The 19,399-nt window shown below is 37.0% G+C and overlaps 1 protein-coding gene across 3 annotated transcripts in view; it reads left to right on the top strand.

Moving 5' to 3' along the window:
* GRM1 (glutamate metabotropic receptor 1) overlaps positions 1–19,399 on the top strand; it is a 415,932-nt gene that overhangs the window by 353,872 nt on the left and 42,661 nt on the right. For all 3 annotated transcript variants that reach the window (XM_021693412.1, XM_021693413.1, XM_021693414.1), the window contains exon 6: positions 11,343–11,469. In XM_021693412.1, coding sequence (XP_021549087.1) covers positions 11,343–11,469 — 127 coding nt within the window. The remainder of the gene's footprint in view (positions 1–11,342; positions 11,470–19,399) is intronic.

Here is a 19,399-nt window from a genome sequence, read left to right as displayed (position 1 = left end):
ACCATTCCATAAACATAGTTAAATAAAATCAAACTTTTTATGGTTGTGTGTTATATTAGTCAGGGTTCAGACAGGAAAAAAACGAACCCTGGCCAGGTTGTTTGATAGAGGGAATTTAATATAAGAAATTGGTTATATAAGTGAAAGAGGATGCCCAGGGCACCTCAGAGGTGACCAACAGCAAGAATCATCCTCACCCCAGGCCAGAGGGACACAAGGAGGAGTCACAGCTACTTCTGAGATGACCCCTGGAGCGGGCCCGAGAGGATACCATGGCTTCTCCTCTGTCCTTCCCTTCAGTCTCCCATTAGGTCCTTGCGTTTTGCCAACACCATCCAGAAGACATTGGCAAAAAAGCCTGGACAATGTAGTTCACAGGTTTCCTGGAAGCCTTTAAACTAAGCAAGGCTTAAGGGCTAGTGCATTATGGGAAATCTCAGAGATGCAAGAGTGAAGGGGAAGGGGAAAGGAGCCATGGAAGCATGGAAAAATGCCAGCACCACCATCATCACTGAGGTAATGCTTTACTGAGCCGGACACTACTTCACTGAGTACAACTAGTCGTTCAGCCTCACAGAGGTCTCTGGACAGGCTGCTCGCACTGTCTCCTGGAGCAAGGAGGGGAGAAGGATGTGACCTGTGCCATGCCATTTTCTGCTACTGTGGTCAAAGTTTGCTCACAGGAAGTAACACCACCTGATCCCTTTAGGCAGCTACCGGGGAAGCTAGAATCTGTGTCCCGTTCCATGGTCCTGTTTCAGATTAGAAGCGGTTGGAGGACCAAAGCCTCTGAAGATCCCCTGCAGTCTGCTCTGGCCTTCTGTTGTGCTGAGTACAATGGAGCCGTTCTGAAACCCAGTGATGGAGTCACGGGAGAGACAGACAGGCGGAGGTGCCAGAAAGGAAGCAAGAGTGATAGAGGCTGAGGTAGGGGTTGCAGAAGATTTCAGGACTTTCCAAAAGCCAGTGGCCAAGGGCCTAAGAGACAGGCTTGAGGAGAGGATCTGAGGCAGCACACAACATGTGGACAATGGATCTGCGAGCAAACACCAAGGGCCTGGCATGTGTGGTGGTCTCCTGTACCAAGCGGGCAGCGATTTTTCTTGGTGTGGTGAAGGGCAGGAAAGAGCCGAGAAGGGGCAGGAAGGTGAAGGGGGCAGTAAAAGGAAGGAGAAGGGAGACAGTAGAGATCAGAGACAAATGTTTATCAAGCATATTCTTGTGCAAGTACAATAATAGGTGCATTACAGTCACCATTTTAATTATTTCTTAAAACAACCCTTTTAAAGCTGATACTCTCCCCCCGCCCCACCATTTTGCACATTCCTCAATCTGAGGCCTAGAGAGGCTGAGTCACTTGCCCCAAGCTTTCTCAAGCTAGAAAGTTCCAAAGCTGGGCTTGGAGCCAGCCCAGAGCTCTCATCATCCCACTGCCTCAGGTTGTTCAACTACCTGTCAGTAGAGGACCCGATGTATTTCTTACAAATGCAAGTCTCAGTTGCTAAGCCTTATTTTCTCAGTAGTTGACAATAAAATTATAAATAGAGATCTACTTTAACAGGGAATAGAATCTAGAATTGAGGAAGCAATATTAGCAAAGGAGCTTGGGGGACTTTAATAGAAGCAGGGAAACTGGTGGCGAATTCGAGGGAAAGAATCCTGCAGATTGTTTTCAGTGGCTCATATTCTTTCTTTTCCTCTCCTTTCTTTTTTTCTCCCCTTAAGTTTGCCTTTGGGTTCTTTACTTTGAGAGGATGTCTTTGGGGCTAAGGGGTTGGGCATGAGGAACGGAGAGCCCTGATTCCTCCTGTTCTCGCCCAGCCAGTCAAAACAGAATTCTGGAGAAATTACGTGAACGTAATAGAATACATCACAAATGTGTCTTCATTTACACATGCCATATTGTCATATAGTAAAATACACCTTACATACGTACAGAAAAGCCCAGGTACACATATCTTACAAGCTACAGGCTTTGGAATTAGGTTAGCTAATTTCCTTTCAAGGGATAAGTCTGATTCTTTTCCATTTGTTGGCATTTTCTATTGGAAAGATAAAAGTTTAGTTTCAAAAGGTGTTAGCAGTGTGGACCTCAGAAGATTGCTTAACTTAAAACTGCTAAAGCCCCTTGCTCAGCTTCAGCTTCCATGTCCCTCTGTTTCCCATTCCAGTTAGATCAACAAAGAGGCCAAACCACAGATTTGTTGAGTATCAAACTAAAAGGGACATGTTCATTTTCACTGTGATCCAAGATGTCTTCAAAGATGAAAGGATGCTAGGACAGTCTATTAAGAAACCATTTATGGGGCGCCTGGGTGGCTCAGTCATTAAGCATCTGCCTTCAGCTCAGGTCATGATCCCAGGGTCCTGGAATCGAGCCCCGCGTTGGGCTCCCTGCTCCGCGGGAAGCCTGCTTCTCCCTCTCCCACTCCCCCTGCTTGTGTTCCCTCTCTCACTGTGTCTCTCTCTGTCAAATAAATAAAATCTTAAAAAAAAAGAAACCATTTACATTGACCTTTAATTGGAATTATGTGTCCTTAGATTTAATAATGCCATAAGCATGATTAGATAATGCTGCTAGAAGAGTTTGTCTCTGGTTTTTCTGTAGCTAAGTATAGCTACTTGAGAGAAGTTGCCAATGTAGAAAACTTATAGTTTCTAATAATATCCTTCTTTAAAAATATGATTGCTAATATTAATTTTCACATTGACACTATCACCTTTCAACATAGGCCAGTGATTAAAAAGCAGCCACTTTGTTGTAGATCTTTTACTTCAAGACTCTGCAGAGATTAAGGATGAGAGCCTCACATTCCAGAATATTTGTCATTTTTAGCAACCTAATATCATCCCTTTAATGCCTGCTGTTAAATCATTCTTTCTGTAGACTCTTTAGCATCATTTTCCTCTTCCTCTGTAGATTTTCCTGCTCTCTATATTTATAGTTGCTTACTTAGCCCTATCCCAGCATTATTCTGCAAGGGATGCTATCTCTCTGAAAGATTGGATACCGATTTTGGCCAAAATCGTCAAGCAGTTAGTACCACCCTACCTTTCCAAATGATAAGAAAATAAATGTGATAAGGATGAATTTTATATGATAGAACATATATTATTTGCCAACAATCCTTCCTGTTACTTTATGCAGAAATAACTACAGGAAATAGATGTGTCTTGAGTCCATGCTATTCAGTATCAAAGTTGAAAAGAAAATGTAGGCATATCATAATGTTTGTACTTCAGGTTATAACACACCTGCCAATATCACAATTAAATATCCTCAGGGAGAAAAACAACTTTGATAATGTGATAGAATATGAAACATTGTTTTATGTGAAATCAGATAGATGAACTTTGAAAAGTGTTATTATTCCATTTATTTTGCATGATGAAAACATTGCAAAATTTTCATCAAAATATAAAATAACCAAAGAGAGGCTATAACACCATTTCCTGGTAATTCACCACCTGATGAGATACTACTATCCCTTGATCCCAATACCTGGGATTGGGAGGTTAGGGCAGTGGGGTGGGAAGAGCTCATATGATGCACCCCCTTTCACTCTTCCTACCCTCACATTGAATCAGCTCACCTGCTGATTTTCTTCTAGGTCACGTTATGGATCTTGCAGGACAAATTATTTTATGTTCAGTTTTTCCATCTGCCGTTGCTCCAAACTTCAGAGTTCAAAGTGTGTCATATTGTAGCTGTACTTCTTCATACTTGTAGCTATTTTTGTTTTTATATGCTAGGCCTTGGCATTTGGAATAGTTTCATTCTCCTCCTGTGCATGTGCTTTGAAATTGCTTGGATATTATGTCTTCCCTCCATGGCAGTAGGAAGAGGAATTTTGTCTTGAATTTGGTGGCAAGAGAATCATTTTAGACTGACATCTACCTCGAGCAAATATTCCCACGGTGCAAACAGTCATTACTCTCTGGTCACTATATGGCTCGCATGGATGTGTCATGGCCTGACCCGACCACCCAGCCCATCCAGCCCATCTGCCTGGAGCTTTCAGAGATTTTTTGAAGTTATCTCATGCCTACTAACTGTGAATTCTCTTTGGATACTTCCCATATCTGTAATGAGTATTTTTATTTTTGTTCAACTTTCTCCCTATTTGCTCGTAATTTTGATCTAGTTAATACTTCCCTCATTTTTTCCTCACTTTCAAACATGAAAAAACACATTAAATTGACCACTCATATAGCCACCAACTACATTCAGTAATTGTGAATCCTTCACTGTATTTTCTCTCCGCTCACCCTTCTCTTAATTTCTTTATCCCCCTCTCTCTTTTTCTTTCCGCTGTGTTCTCCCTGAGCCATTTGAAAGTGAGGTGCAAATATGAAACTCCATACCTTAATACCTCAGCTTGTGTTTTCTCAGAATAAGATTTTTCTCATACAACCGTGAGCCGAGCTAAGAAGTTAGCAATAACATCATCAACCACAACTGTCCCATCCACCTCCGCTTTCTCTTTCTCTTGTGAATCAAAGCAAACTACCCACTTAAACTGTTCATAGTTAATGTAGCCATTTTGGCAACCAGTAAAATGATGATACGGTTTGTCCATTATATAATACTTTCTAAATTCCACTGCAGGATGGCAAGATCTGAATATAAATTGCCCACAGGAATATATATATATATAAAAAAATCCTATCTGAGAAGGCTGTGATTACATAACAATGATATGATCTGCTCCGGTGACTAAAAACATATTGGCTACAATTTAAAAAAAAAATGAAGATAAAATACTTTTTTTTTTTGTATCTTATTGTGCATGTGAAAACGTGAAATTACTATAATCCCTCTGGATGAGGAGGAAACTGCACACCCTAGTCATAATGAGAAATTCGGTGGAATTATTAATTTATCCACAGCCACTTTGAGTAATACCTACATCTTTGCCTCTCATACGTTGACCAGAGTCTATGCTGATCACCTGTTTACTGAAGTTGTTGGCGAACACCCTAGTTTCGGACCCAGCCTGCCAGTTTTTGGGGATGAGTCCTGATAGGTGCTGCTAATCACATGATATTGGACAGTGGCAGTGGCAGAAACAGGGCCCATTTGTTTTTGTAAGTAAACATTTATTGAAGTATAAAAATTTAAGGAGGCCCTCACTCTCAAGGTTGTGCAAGTGTAGGGTGCATACTTACACAACCCTGAGGGAGAGTGTCCCTTTAAGTGTGGCCCCTAGGTGCTACACTAACACATTACAATAGATTTTGAGCTCTTTAGCCTTAACAATCGGGTTTTTCAAAAAGTTATCCCATGTCTGGCACACTGGGCCACTAAACAAAGGTTGATTAATTGAGTATATATCTACCAACCTCTGAGATATAATTTTGGTTCTCAGCAAAATATGTCATTACCCTGGCAGCCACTGTGACACTGGGAAGAGCCTAGCTTTTGGAAATAACTGAAGATAACATTACTGAGATTTGCGCAAGATATGGATCCCTTCTGCAGCGACTTCCTCATCTGCAGAACACACATAATTAACTCCATCCCCTGGAGCAGTTGTGAAGGGTTAGTGTAATTCTGTACAGAGGTCCTAGCACATAGCCTGGTTCAATATATGTCTGCTCTTGTGATGATTTTATATTCCTATACCATTTTTATTACATTTTCCCTATATAAATTACAATGTGGGGGTGTTTTTTCATTGGTATTTTTTATTTAGTTTTTGTAAGGTTTTCTCCATTTTACTCTATTTTTTATTCTCTTTGAATTCATTTCCATTGCTTCTGTTTATGTCATAGTCTATATTATTTTCCTCTTTTCTTCCATCTACATTATTGAGTAATTAATATGTGCCAAGAACCAGGCTAGTGATGTAGGCAGGCTGGGTCTGAGGACCCAGGGGAGGGTCCCACAAGACCAGCCAAGAGGGCCCTTGGCTTGGTGCAGGATAGAAATCAAACATGAAAAAAAAACAAAACAAAACAAACCAGGAGCCAGAGAAAGTGGAAGAAGAGTTTATTGAATAGCGTGAGTGACAAAGAATAGCAGAGTGTCTGGGAGACTCGGAAAGGAAGGGAGAATGAGTTTTGTCGTTGTTTTGGGCTAGGGGTTTATATTAGAAAAGGATTTAGGATACATGTTTCTTCAGGAATCCAGGGTAGGGTCAAATTGAGGTGAGTGTCAGGTGAACAACAGGTGTTATTCCATAAATTAGCGAAGCTAAAACTATTGATGCCAGTATTAGCCGAGGTTTGTTTGAAGCAAATGTCCTGGAACGTGTTTGGGATCTGGCTTTTCTTAGTTGTTATCAGGGATTTGGGGCCTAGAACAAAATTCAGAGAACGATTAACTTTCTTATTTCCCCCTTGAAATGAGAACAGAGCTTCGGTTATTTAGAGGCAAAATATGGAACATGAGTAAAAGGGGCCCAGAAAAAAAACAGCAGAGATGGAGTTTTTCTAAAATGGAGTCCCTTCAGCTTCCATACTTCACTAGTGCTGGGAATGCAAAGGAAACTTAAAAATGGCCCCTTCCTTTGAGGAACTCAGTGCAGTGGGAGAAAAACATCCATATTTGAGTTGACTGTTGCCCCAGCTCTCCTACAGGACATGATAGGAACAGAGGAGGGCAGCGCTAACTCTTCTCTCATGCAACTGATTCTCCAACAGTCCTAATTACAGTAGACGCAGTTTCTTTATTCTCTTTAGTCTTTCAGGCGTTTCTCTTCTGAAGAAAATTTTCTCTGTTTCCTCTGATTCACAGTTACCTTTCCTTCATTACATTCTCTTGATGCTATTTATTTTCTTTCATTCTTTTTTTTTTTTAAGATTTATTTATTTGAGAGAGAGCATGCATGCATGTTGGGGGAGAAACAGAGGGAGGGGCAGTGGGAGAGCATCTCAAGAAGACTCCCCATGGAGTCTGGAGCCTGACAAGGGGCTCTGTGTCACGACCCTGAGATCAAGACCTGAGTGGAAGTCAAGTCAGACACTTAACCAACTAAGCCACCCAGGTGCCTGTATTCTTTTTCTAAATAAAACCTTAATTAAAAAAATCCATTTCAGGTTACTTCAGAAACTTAGTCAGAAAACGAACACTTGATTTCCTTGCATAAATATTCCTACAGGGTCTATGTAATTGAATCACGGCATTGTGTGTACCAGCACCTCACCTGGTCTCACTAACAATAAACAGCACCGTGTACACAGGACATAAAAAGAATCAAAGCAGGCTCTGGGCCTTAGTAAGCCTTGGTCCTTCAACGGAAGTTTCAGTAAAATACCAAAACTGTTATTGTGACTCAGAGCTATCATAAAAAGTGTTTGCTTGTGACAAAAGTGAAAAAATACTTTATTCAGTTGTTGAATATATACAATAGTAGTCCCCTCTTATTTGGGGATATGTTCCAAGACACCCTCCTCCTAAAACCACAGATAGTATCAAACCTGATATATACTATGTTTTCTCCTAGATTAACATAACTATGATAAAGTTCAATTTATAAATTAGGTACAGTAAGAGATTAACAACAGTAACTAATAATGACATATAATAATTGTAACAATATCCTGTAATAAAAGTTATGTGAATGTGGTCTCTCTCTCTCTCTTTCAAAATATCTTATTATACTGTATTCACCCTTCTTCCTGTGATGATGTGCGATGATAAAATGCCTATGTGATGAGATGAAGTGAGGTAGGCACCGTGATGTAGTGTCAGGCTACTATTGACCTCCTGATAATATGTCAGGAGGATCATATGCTTCTGGACAAAGACTGACCATGGATCAGGAGGGGCCATACAAAAGAAATATCAGTAAGCATGACTCATATAAAAATACAGAAAATATAAAAATAATCAATAATATGCTATTGGGAAGATTTGGATATAAATTAGAGACGATAACAAGAATTAAAAAGAACTGTATCTGAAAGAAACATATCTATTATATGGATATGAAAAAATTAGAGGACAAAATGTAGCTTGTAGTAATAAAAAACCAACTGTATTTTAGCTACTAGAGAATTATAAATAAGGCAATGTTTGAAAGGATTTACTGCTCCAGAAATACAGTCTGGAGCTTGTGATGTATCTGCCCTTGAAAGTACTAACAGAGATGGACTGATGGAGAAAAGATGACATTCTAAATGGAAGGTAATAGTCATTTTTTCATTAAAACATATTTATTTGTTTACTATATGCTTCCATGTGAGAACCATGGATTAAAACACACACATATAAAATGCACACACACACATTCTTTCTTTTCTCTCTCTCTTTAAACTCTGTTCTCCAATAGCAGCCAGAATACTCCTTATAGAAAGCAAGTCAGATGAAACACAAATTCAATGATGTCTCTACTGTTCTTGAAACCTCCCTCCAAAACAAACAAAACAAACAGTTATGTGGACATTAATGAAGACACAGTGAGGGGCTGGCTGGCACAGAGGCTCTGTCCTCATTTGGCAGACTTATGTAAGAAATTAATAAGACAAAGTAAGGTGCAGAAACAAGGACCAGAGACTAAGTGAATGCCTGACTGAAGAGCTTATATTGCAAAGGTATTGGGGTAGGGAGGCACTAAAGTTCTTTGAGTGGCCTAATTGTATTTTTTAAAAAAGATTTATTCAATACCTGTCCATTGGCTGCCTACTGTGTGTTTTTGGTACATATCTGTCCCTTGAAGACTATGATCTGAAAATGATGAAAGTCAGCTTGGTCCCTTCCCTTGAGGAGCCCATGGCCTATTTGGGTGATCCTGGCAGCTGTATGCATATTACTCTAGTGCAAGAAGAAATTAGAGCATGTTATATGATTAGGAGACAAGGACCAGAATTCAGGTGTGAAATAATAAAACCTCAGTCTAGAGGGGTGACTGAGAGATGGAAAAGACAAGTCAGGGGCTCCTGGGTGGCTCAATCAGTTAAGCATCTGACTCTTGATTTCGGCTCAGATGATGACCTCAGGATTGTGGGAAAGAGCCCCCCATTGGGCTCTGCGCTGGGCATGGAGCCTGCTTAAGATTCTCTCTCTCTATCCCTCTGACCCTCCCCACCCTCTCTAAAAAAAAAAAAAAGACAAACCAGATATTATAGATGCCAAAAGTACACATACTTGGTGGCAGAATAAAGAAGGAGTCATAAAATATAACTCTATTTAAGCAGCTCCATTTTTATTATTTATTAAAGAGATAGGCTAATCATTTATTCATTCATTTATTCAGTCATAGAAAACCTAATTTTAAATACTTTCCAAATGCCAGTTACTCACAGGATCTACCCTCACTATTCATCCTACATAAATCAATTTGTTTAGCATTACCACTTTTTAAATTTGTTGAATAGTAGAATTATTTTTATAGTAAAGAGAAAGAGACAAAGCTGACTAAAAGGATATACAGTATTTTGTGATGGCTTTTACTGTACTTTTATGCCAATTAAAATAAGAAAGCAGTATTCATTTACTCAATTTTTCTCATATCACTTAAAAAATTATTATCTGGAATGTAAATTTCCCATGCTTATTTTAAGGTTGCGAGGAGTTTTTTAAAAAAAGACTTAATTTGATTTTACTTTCTGAAGTTATCTGAAAGTAAAAAAAGAAAAAGAAAACCTTTTACATTTTCTGAAAATATACTGTCATTTGATATTTTATATGTAATTCAAAGATAGGGGTATAAATTTTCACCTGCTCTGTGAGAAGATAGTTTTATTTTCACAAAGTCTAGAGGTTGTATGATTTTAAGGTATGGCAATGTTTAAAATTTAATTTCTGATTTTGCATATGAAAACATTTAATAATGTTTAATGTATTAGGGAAGAACTTGTGCTTCTAGCCATGAAAGAGTAACAGAGCCCAGACTGCCTTTTGGTGTAAACAACTACAAAACTTGACCTAATATATGAAATAACTGTGTTCAGACATTGGAAACAGCGCATGACCTTGATTCCAGGAAAGTGAAGGCAAACAAACAAGGTGAACCCTAAAATCACTCAGGCTTTCTGCCTGGAGGCAATTTCCTTGTTGTTCAGTGAAAGAGAACACAGAGCTTGGTGATCTTGATAATTTAAGAAGACAGAAATCAAAGTTTAGGAAGGCCACGGCAGTGAGAATTTGTTGTGTAGTGTAAGGGATAGAACTATTCAGAAAAAATGTCCTAGAAGTTAGCATACAGGTTCTCTTAAGCATTTGACTGAACACAAGTCTGCACATGAATAGGACAGAATTCAAAAAGTTCAGGTGAAAAAAAAAATTACTGGGGAGCTGGAATCCCTGAGCTTACACAGATCCAGGAATTGTCTCATTTTCCACAAGCCAGAGTGGAGATACCTTGTTGAATACACAAGGAATTAAGTAGAAACCCCAGGTGGTCACACCTTAATAATGAGGCTTAATTATTCCTAGAGTAGAGACTCTTCTAGACTTGTCCTAAAAGATTAAAAACAGTGCTCACAAGGAGTTAGCTGCCTGCCAGAACAAAGGCCAATACTTCAAGGAAAAACATCCAGCACACTATACCTTATGTACACAATGTACAGCATCTGGTCAAATTTTCATTTCCAACCACACCAATGATTATACTAAATGTAAATGTATGAAACACTTCAATAAAAGGCAAAAGTTCTCGGACTGGAGATGAATGCAAGATCTAATATGTGCTGCTTACAAGAAAATCACTTTAAATGTTTTGACTTTTTTGGTATCATGTCAAGTGAAATATGCTTAACAAACAGATTGAAAATGGGAGAAAGTTTAAACTACTCTAATAATGAAAGATTCTTCAGTAATTTTGGACTAGTAATTTTTCTTCCAACAATTTACGTAATGTTTTAAGTTCACTAGAGCAAGTCACAGGGCCAATAATAGAGTTGACTTTCTTAGCCATCATTCTGTTTTTATGTATATAAAGTTGCTCAGACATTCATAATTATAAAATTCCATAAGTCCTCAGATTTTACGAATTAATAAGAAAATATTACATAAGAAATTTTGTGGTTAAACATTGCTCTTTCAGAGAAGAAAAATTTCTTTTTATTTTTCTGAGGATAATACAAATGAGTATAAATAATAAAATTCAATTGTTTCATTTTTTTAACTCTGAAAAAGATAATGTCATCAATTCCCTTTATGAAAGACATTATTTTTGAAAAACCTCCAAACCCAGCATGGAATGAATTGAAATTCACATCTGAACTCTAAAGATAATCAGGTATATTCGAATGCGTGTACATAAGTTTCCTCAGCATATAGGATATTTTGAAGAATTATTTTTTTTTTATTGTAGTATGAAAACAAGTCCATATTGAAATAGAAGACTTTCTGGGGAGACCATCTTTAAGTCATATGGACTATCCCTGTGTTACAGGTCATACGGAAAGGAGAAGTGAGCTGCTGCTGGATTTGCACAGCCTGCAAAGAGAATGAATACGTGCAAGATGAATTCACCTGCAAAGCCTGTGACTTGGGGTGGTGGCCCAGTGCAGATCTAACAGGTAGGAAGTGCCTCACTTCAGACCTTGTCCCTAACTATGGGCCTTCTCAATATGCCCATTGTTTAAAATGTGAGCAAGCAGCTCATGTCTTTTTTGATATTTATTTACAGTGAGCACTTTTTCTTGCTCATGTCAAAGAGCACACAGAAACCTCTTATAAGTTTTCCATGATCCATATTGAAAGGCAAGTTCATTTAAAAAAATTTCTTTTTATTATGAACATGGATTTTTTTTAATCTAAATAAAAGTGTATTAAAGGGGTATTCTGGTATACCAGTTGTTTTCTGTTTTTCTTTTTTAAAATTTTATTTGAAGGTATTGCATTTATATTTGCAATCATTTCTCGAACATCTATGTGTGAGGCAGTATTTTTTTTTTTTTGCTTTAAATTTATCTTGCTTTATTACTTTATTTTGCTTAAAACTTATCAGGGAAGAAACATGTAAAAATAATATAAAATTGTTATTAATATAAGAGATATTTATAGTGCATAAAGTTTGTTAGGCAGATAAAGAGATGAAATTCCAGAGAAAAAGTAGAAGATGGGAAAATGAAAGCCTGTAACACATTTGGGGAAAACCACAAAATAAGTGTATGGGGTTGGTTGATAGGCACAAGGACCTAGCAAAGGCCAGAAATGAGACTAGTAGGGTTGGTAACAAGCTTCTGCATGACCTTTTCCTGAGGGTTTGGACTGTGGCTTTAAGCACAGGAGAACCATTGAAGAATTTAAATTAGCAAATAACACCATGATATTTGTGTCTCAGAAAGATGCTCCTCCTAGCAGTCTGAGGAGTGTAGTGAGACTGGATGAAAAACAGAAGCTAGGAACTACTGCATTGGTTCAAGTGAGTAATTTCAGAGGGCATGGATGAAGGCAGCTGCAGCAGGAATGGATGAATATATGAATGCAAGAGATGGTTTACTAGTAAAATCAATGGATATCATATGGATGGATTATATGAGTTTGTAAATTTCATAAGAGCAATGTTCAAATATATGAATTTTGTTTTCCATGGATCCTGATATGAGCTCACACATGAGAGATGTTTCACAAATACTTTTCACAAATTTTAAGAGTAATAGAGCCATAGAAACTGTCATCTGAGTACATAAAGACTTTGTCATGTGAGTAATCTCATCCCTCCTTTTAGAAAGGGGAAGCTGAGGCCCAAAGAGGTGTACTTGTGTGCCCAAGGTCATGCAAATAGTTAAAAGCAGAGCCCAGTTCACTGACTCCTGATCCCTGGGTGTTGTTGAAAATAATTATGAAGGGTAACACTTCTGATTGTTTTTTACTTTTTCACCTGTTTCCAAATAAGAATAGCAGCTAAGAAATTGTATGACTTATTCAGAACACATCAAAAATGCTGGGGAAGTAGAACCAGGTCACATAATGAAAATTTTACTTATTCAGTGAAAGTACCTTGTAAAATGGTAATCTTGTTAGAAAAAGTTAATCTAAAATGAGTGTCAGAAAGCTTTTAGAAATTATTTAGTACAAAGACCTTTTTTAAAGAGAAGGAAGTTAGATTAGAATACATTTGAAGATAAAAACTGTATCTCACTCATATTTTTATTCTGTCACAGAAAACTGCTTTTCAACTTTAATATGCCTAAAAATTACCCAGGTATTACCCACTTGCAGAGATTCCTGTTCACCAGTTCTTAGATGGGACCCAGCAAATTCTGAGGCACCTGGTTCCTGTCCCATCCTGTGAGAAACATTAATCTCTGGCTCATAGTCTAGTGCCTAGGATATAATAGCTGTCTAATAAATGTTCTATTGAGAGAAATAGAAAGAAGAAGGGACTTACCTAAGTTCATCCAGGTCAGTGCATTTGGTTAATAGAGAAGCCACTATGAGAATCCAGGGTTTTTATCCCTGGGTCTAACTTATCTCCTGGTTGCATGCAATAGACTGGCTTGGAAAAGCTTTTTCAGCCACTTTTGGACAACAAGTCTTCTTTCCCACTCATGCTATGCCTCTGTTCACATCTTTATCCTCCTTCATAGTGTGTGCTTCCTGCTGGGCCTTTTTAAATCACATAGGGGGTTGACTTACTAGTCAGTCCTCTCTGCTATTTGACTGAGACTACAGCTGACTGTGAAGGGCTCAAAGACAAAGCTAGCCTTTCTCAGGTTGATTTTAGAAATCAGAAGTCCTGGCTTTGAGGTGTAAGAATTTTTCTCTTGTCTACATTTTTTGGGCTTCCCCCAATTTTTCCTACTGCTCCATTTTTACTTTGATTGGGGCTCATCTCATGCCTGGTAAAGAACTTCTATCCTATTTTAAGACATTAAAATACAAAAAACATTTTCAAAAGATCCAATATGTTATAATAATGGAACTCGAAGTCATATATTTTATTCCCTAGAGATCTCCCATTGTGGGTATATTTTTTTCCCACTGCCAAATGATGATCACCATTGATTTAAGGCTCTTTGAGTGAGTAAAGCATAAAAGAAAAATCCTCCTTCACTATACTTATTTAATGTGATTATCTTTCTAAAGTATTTAATCTATCATCCTTCACATGCATAAAAGTCACGTTAGCGTTCAAATGAGTTGAGCCAAGCAACAACTCAGACTGCCCTTTTCTAATAGCAATAGGCAAGTAGCTACTTTTGGATCATATATTTGATTATTGTGCAAATCTTATGTTTGGGGTCTTTCGGAGTACACATCTCTGATTTAGTTTATACTTAGTTTCAGTGACACCTGTCATTTCTGGATCCCTTTCAGTCTTACTCATGAATGGACAATGAGGTCTCATTTGCCACTCATTTGGTGCCATGTCAGGCTCAGAGCAAGTGTGCACTACATGGCAATGTGTTGTTGGTTGTTGTCATGGTAGCAGTAGTTGAGAAAAGTAAAAACCCACAGGCAGAGAATACCAAAAACCAGTAGAAATACTCAGAGGAGTAAATGCATGGCCTTTAAGTAGGTGTTTTGTTTTCACAGGTGGATTTTTTTTTTTTTTTTTACTGAATTTTAGTTAAAATGAGAAATCATTCTTCTTTAGGATATGGTGTTTTTACTGAAGATAAAGCTTGTTAATACGTATAAAATTATTTTATGAGATAGTTACTTTCCATATATGCTCCAAAGGCTCTAATATTAATGAATAAAAACATGTTTATAAATGTGTTATTGTTTTCATTAGAATATATCGTTTGTTGGCTATAAAGAAAAAAATGGTATACTACTTAGAGGAAGCACTTTCTGAAGCTGTTAATAAGTTTCTCATACTTTATTCTTGGGAAAATGTACATTTTAATTCAGCATTTAAATTTCACTCTATTTCTTATGATGCATAAACAGGGATCTCTTCTGCCACAATATAAAACTTGACAGTAGTTTAACAATCCATGAACCAATTATATGTAATCTGATGCTACTTATTTCTTTTTCTTTTTTCTTAGATTTTATTTATTTATTTGACAGAGAGAGAGACAGTGAGAGAGGGAACACAAGCAGGGGGAGTGGGAGAGGGAGAAGCAGGCCTCCCGCTGAGCAAAGAGCCTGATGTGCGGCTCGATCCCAGGACCCTGGGATCATGACCTGAGCCGAAGGCAGATGCTTAACGACTGAGCCACCCAGGCGCCCCTCTTTTTTTAGTCTCTTCACATGAAAAATAGACAGGGGTGACATTAAAGTTGAACACTGACCATGAAACAGAATTTCTCCTTGTAGATAATTGATATTAATGTAATAACATTAAAGAAAGCATTTTTGATGATGCTTTATTGATTATGAAGTATTATTGTAACTGCTATTAAATGTCCAAAGACCTTTTGGGTAGAATAACTGTGGACTTTATTTCTTGATTCATATTAAATTTGTCTTAACCTAACTGGGAAAAAACCCAGTATTAAATTGTCATTCCTCCAATGCATTTGGATCTTATAAGTGAACCAATATTTGTTTAAAAAATTAGGAGTAACTTCCTGTACCTCAGATCAGAGTTATTACTACTTCTCTTAGATTTTGCTCAGGAATTTGTAGTCCGATAGCTCTGGATTCTCTGGGAAATGGACTTGTCTGATAGCTATGAATTCTCTGGGAAAACTGTAACCACAGATACTGCTAGGTCCCTAAGTTTTCGAGACTTTAGATATAGTATGTGCAACTCACATAAAGTCTTTTGCTTTTGGTTGCTGGGGGTCAGGTAGGGCCAGGACAGTCTTTACCACTATTTGAAGGTAACTCCCACTCCTTCCAGGCTTGGGATACCCAAACACATCTGGGGGTTGGACAACTCTTTAAACCTCAAATACAGGACAAAAAAGTACATTACATATTATATTATATATATGGACAATATGGATATTACAGCAAATTCTCTCAAGGAATCAAAGCTAATGCTTCTGAAATTTAGGATGTCTAAAAAAAAAAAAGAAGAAGGAAAGGAAAGAAGAAAAAGAAGGAGAAAACAAAGCTGGTTCAAAATATAAATTATCAGTCCCTATCCTCAGGTGACTGTTTTGGGTGGTCCTGGACTGTCATTGAAAAGTCTGGTTTCCCCACAGGGAAAAGAATCTAGGATCTTCAGAAGAAATAAAGCAATCACAGTAGAGTTGTAAGCATATTGTTTTGGGGTGTTGTTGACAAAATGGTACTGTTACAGCACAGAATACTCATATCTCCTAACATAAGCATATTTTTCTTCATTTGTGTATGGTACACTGTGTAGACTAGGCTTAATTTACAGCTAGGCTTGAACAACTGATTATCTGTGGAGATGCCTGAGTACCTACCTGTCTTTGACTCTTGGCTACATTAAGGGGACTGATATTTATTAAATGCAGTTTTGAGTTTGAAGCTCCACTGGTAACAACCAAAATCAGTTTGTTTACTGATGGATTTCAGCTGGCATATTAGATAGGCTTACTTGGCCATATGACTTGAAGGTCATTAAAAGACTTCACTGGGAACTTCTGCCTTGAGCTCTCTGTTCAAAGATGAAGTGTGCCCTTGTGAGAGTAAGGATCTTAGAGAGCTTGCACTGGGATATCCCTTTGCCCCTTGGTGCTTACCTGCACTGTCTTTCTCTTACTATGTTATACGTTTTGCCTTTAAGTAAAAAACATTACATGAGTATGTTGTATGAATCTTCTGAGTCCTTTCAAATATCTGAACTTGTGGAATCTTTGCATATACAAAAATATCATTATTGGAAGTTAGTGAGATATACCTAACAATAGCTTGATATAATTGAATTATTGAGTTAATGATTGTCTAGTAAAACATAGGTTTAGGCAAATACTTATTACTAGTAAGGAGAATACTAAAGACAAACTCAAATTTATATAGTTTTAAATCAGTAAAGAAGAGAAGTATGAGTAAGAAAGAGTATACAAAGGAAATATGATATATGTAGGACTCTTCTTCAGATGATCTTGCACAGAAGACCATTGTATAGTCATCGGCTTGCTATAAAGTTCTTCAGTAAACAGTCAACTTCCATGTGCCTTCAGCTTCTGGAGGCTCTCTGCAGAACCTCAGTTTAAAATCACTAAGGGGTGTGACCTTCACCAATATTAAGGTTCCTTTTCATTTGTCCAGAGGGCTGGGAATGAAGACAGCCTTGCATAATTTAAATTCATGAATAAGTACTCCACTGAAAATGTTCCCATATCACTAGATTGACAACTTGGAATGTGCTAAGACCACAAAATCTAATCATATTTTAGCCTTTGTAAGTATTGTAGCTTTTCAACAGAATGCTTCAACCCATCTGCAAAATAAACACACTGTTTAAACTAGTACATATTCACAAACCACAGAGGGAGAAAACTGTATACAGTCCCTTTGGAGTAACTCAGAGGTTCTTTTGCAATTGTTTCAGTTAATGCCTCCACCTTTACAATTTGTCTTAATTGATTTAATTACAAATGAAGCATGAACTGGCCACATCTGCTATCCTGGAAAAATGTTTCCCCAATAGTGTTTAATTTTGTGGCCAATTTGTCCCTACTGAAATGAATTCTTTCATTTGTTCCATCAGGATTTTAGCCAATGCCTGGTAGATATTTTATCTGGTACTCTCAGATAGCCATTTTGGTTTTGTCAGATATTATCTTCATGAATCTTACAACACAGTCATGAAATTTCTGGAATTTCTTTTAAGAACTTCTTTTCTGGCCACATTTTGTGTATCTATAATTAAATACTTGAACTTCTTCATGAATTTGTTACTATCATAAATTATTTGTTTTATATGAAATGCTTTTGTTAGGATTTTTAGTCAGAGCAGTCTGCTTAGCATGATAATCTCTAAAATATTTCTATCGTATTTCTAAGTATTTTTATAGTATCTATAACTTTTATGGTACCTTTTTTTTTTACAGTGAGCCTACCACAATGAGCAATGGTTCTTTGATATGTGCTATGCTGTTGAGTTAATACATCTAGATTATGGTGTATCATTTTTATATTTACACAAAAAAGAAAGATTTATGATAATCTAGGTACATATGATAATCAATATGTTTATGTGCTCTGTTCCAATCCATCTTCCTATTTCTGTGAAGTCTTTTATCCATAGGGATTCTGGGGCTAACATATTCCTTAGATAATTTTTTTTAATTATACATAGTGTAGGTATTTTCATGACTAGCAGCTGTAATTTGATCATCTGTAGGGAACCATAATACATTTTGTCTAGAAGTTAATCCTACCTATTAAAATTGTGGGTTTTGTGTCACAGAGAATAGTGTATCCTTCTCATAATAATCTCAAAGTACCAGTTGTGGGTTGGGGCATAAGATTGTTAAAGATTTTCACCATTTCTATGGTTTTATTAAACCAATTTATCTGATGTTCTCTTAATAGTGAGATTACTGGTGGACATAAAGACACCTGTATCAATAAAAAAGAGGTATTGCTTCCCTTGGGAGTTCAGAGGAAGGACAAGGAGTTATTGGGTACCAGTGTTTGCCATGGAGTTAATTCACTGGACAGACTTCAAGTAATAGTCCTGAATTTTAGCTAATGTGGGACATTGGTTCTTTAAATGACACTTCTGTTTGAAGTATCTATAGGTTTCCTTATCTACAGGTTCCCAGATCATAGAGAATAGAGGCTCTTTTGGTTGTTTTACCTAAAGATCCACAACTATATTGATTTCTGGCTTATTTACTTTTTAAGTCTATCTAGAAATGTCTAATCACATATTGGATATTTTCTTTTTTTTTTGGATATTTTCTAAGTTAGTAATTTTACATTTTAACATTTTCTTCTGTTTGGTCCCCTAATTCAGGTCTGAGCCCATTTACAAAAAGAAAAGGTATAATTTTTCTTGTCAGGTGTTGAGTCTACCTCAGAATTGTCTGAAGATGTCATAAAGTCTATCTTTTTATTTAGTTTATAATTTTGCATCTTTGTTGAAAGAAAAGCTTTCAAAATTGCCTTATGTAATGCATTTTCTATTTTTTAAACTTTATAACACTAGGTTATTTAAATCTTCTGTTTTCTAATCTGCTGCTTTTAAACATTTTACTCCATGAGGCTAACAATTAATTGAGTTAATTGGTACATATCTATAGTGTACGACAATAAGCATCTAATAAAAATCCTGAATTCTACAGAAAATATTTTGCCTGTATCCCTGAAGTTCAGGAAAATCATTAATTATAGCTCTTAATTTGGCTCTAGACCAGGGTTTTAATTCAACTTCCATAGATCTGACTTGTGTTCTAGAAATATAAAATGTAATATTCTTTTCTAATGAAAACTCTAAGGACAGACTAGCTCATTTACAAAACCAGGTAAAGTTGCACAGAAAAAGGAATGAAAAGAGGGCTAGCTTTCAGATTATAAAGGCCTTGACAAAGACAACATTGGAATTTGAATTTTATTTAGCAAGCTCAGGATGCCAACTAAAAAAGTTTAGTATTGACTATTCAGTATTTTATCTCCTTATTT

Source organism: Neomonachus schauinslandi, chromosome 8 (genome assembly GCF_002201575.2).
Source record: "Neomonachus schauinslandi chromosome 8, ASM220157v2, whole genome shotgun sequence".
Taxonomy (NCBI): Eukaryota; Metazoa; Chordata; class Mammalia; order Carnivora; family Phocidae; genus Neomonachus; species Neomonachus schauinslandi.
Note: the sequence above shows the minus strand (reverse complement) of the source record. Positions and strands in the feature narration are given on the sequence as shown.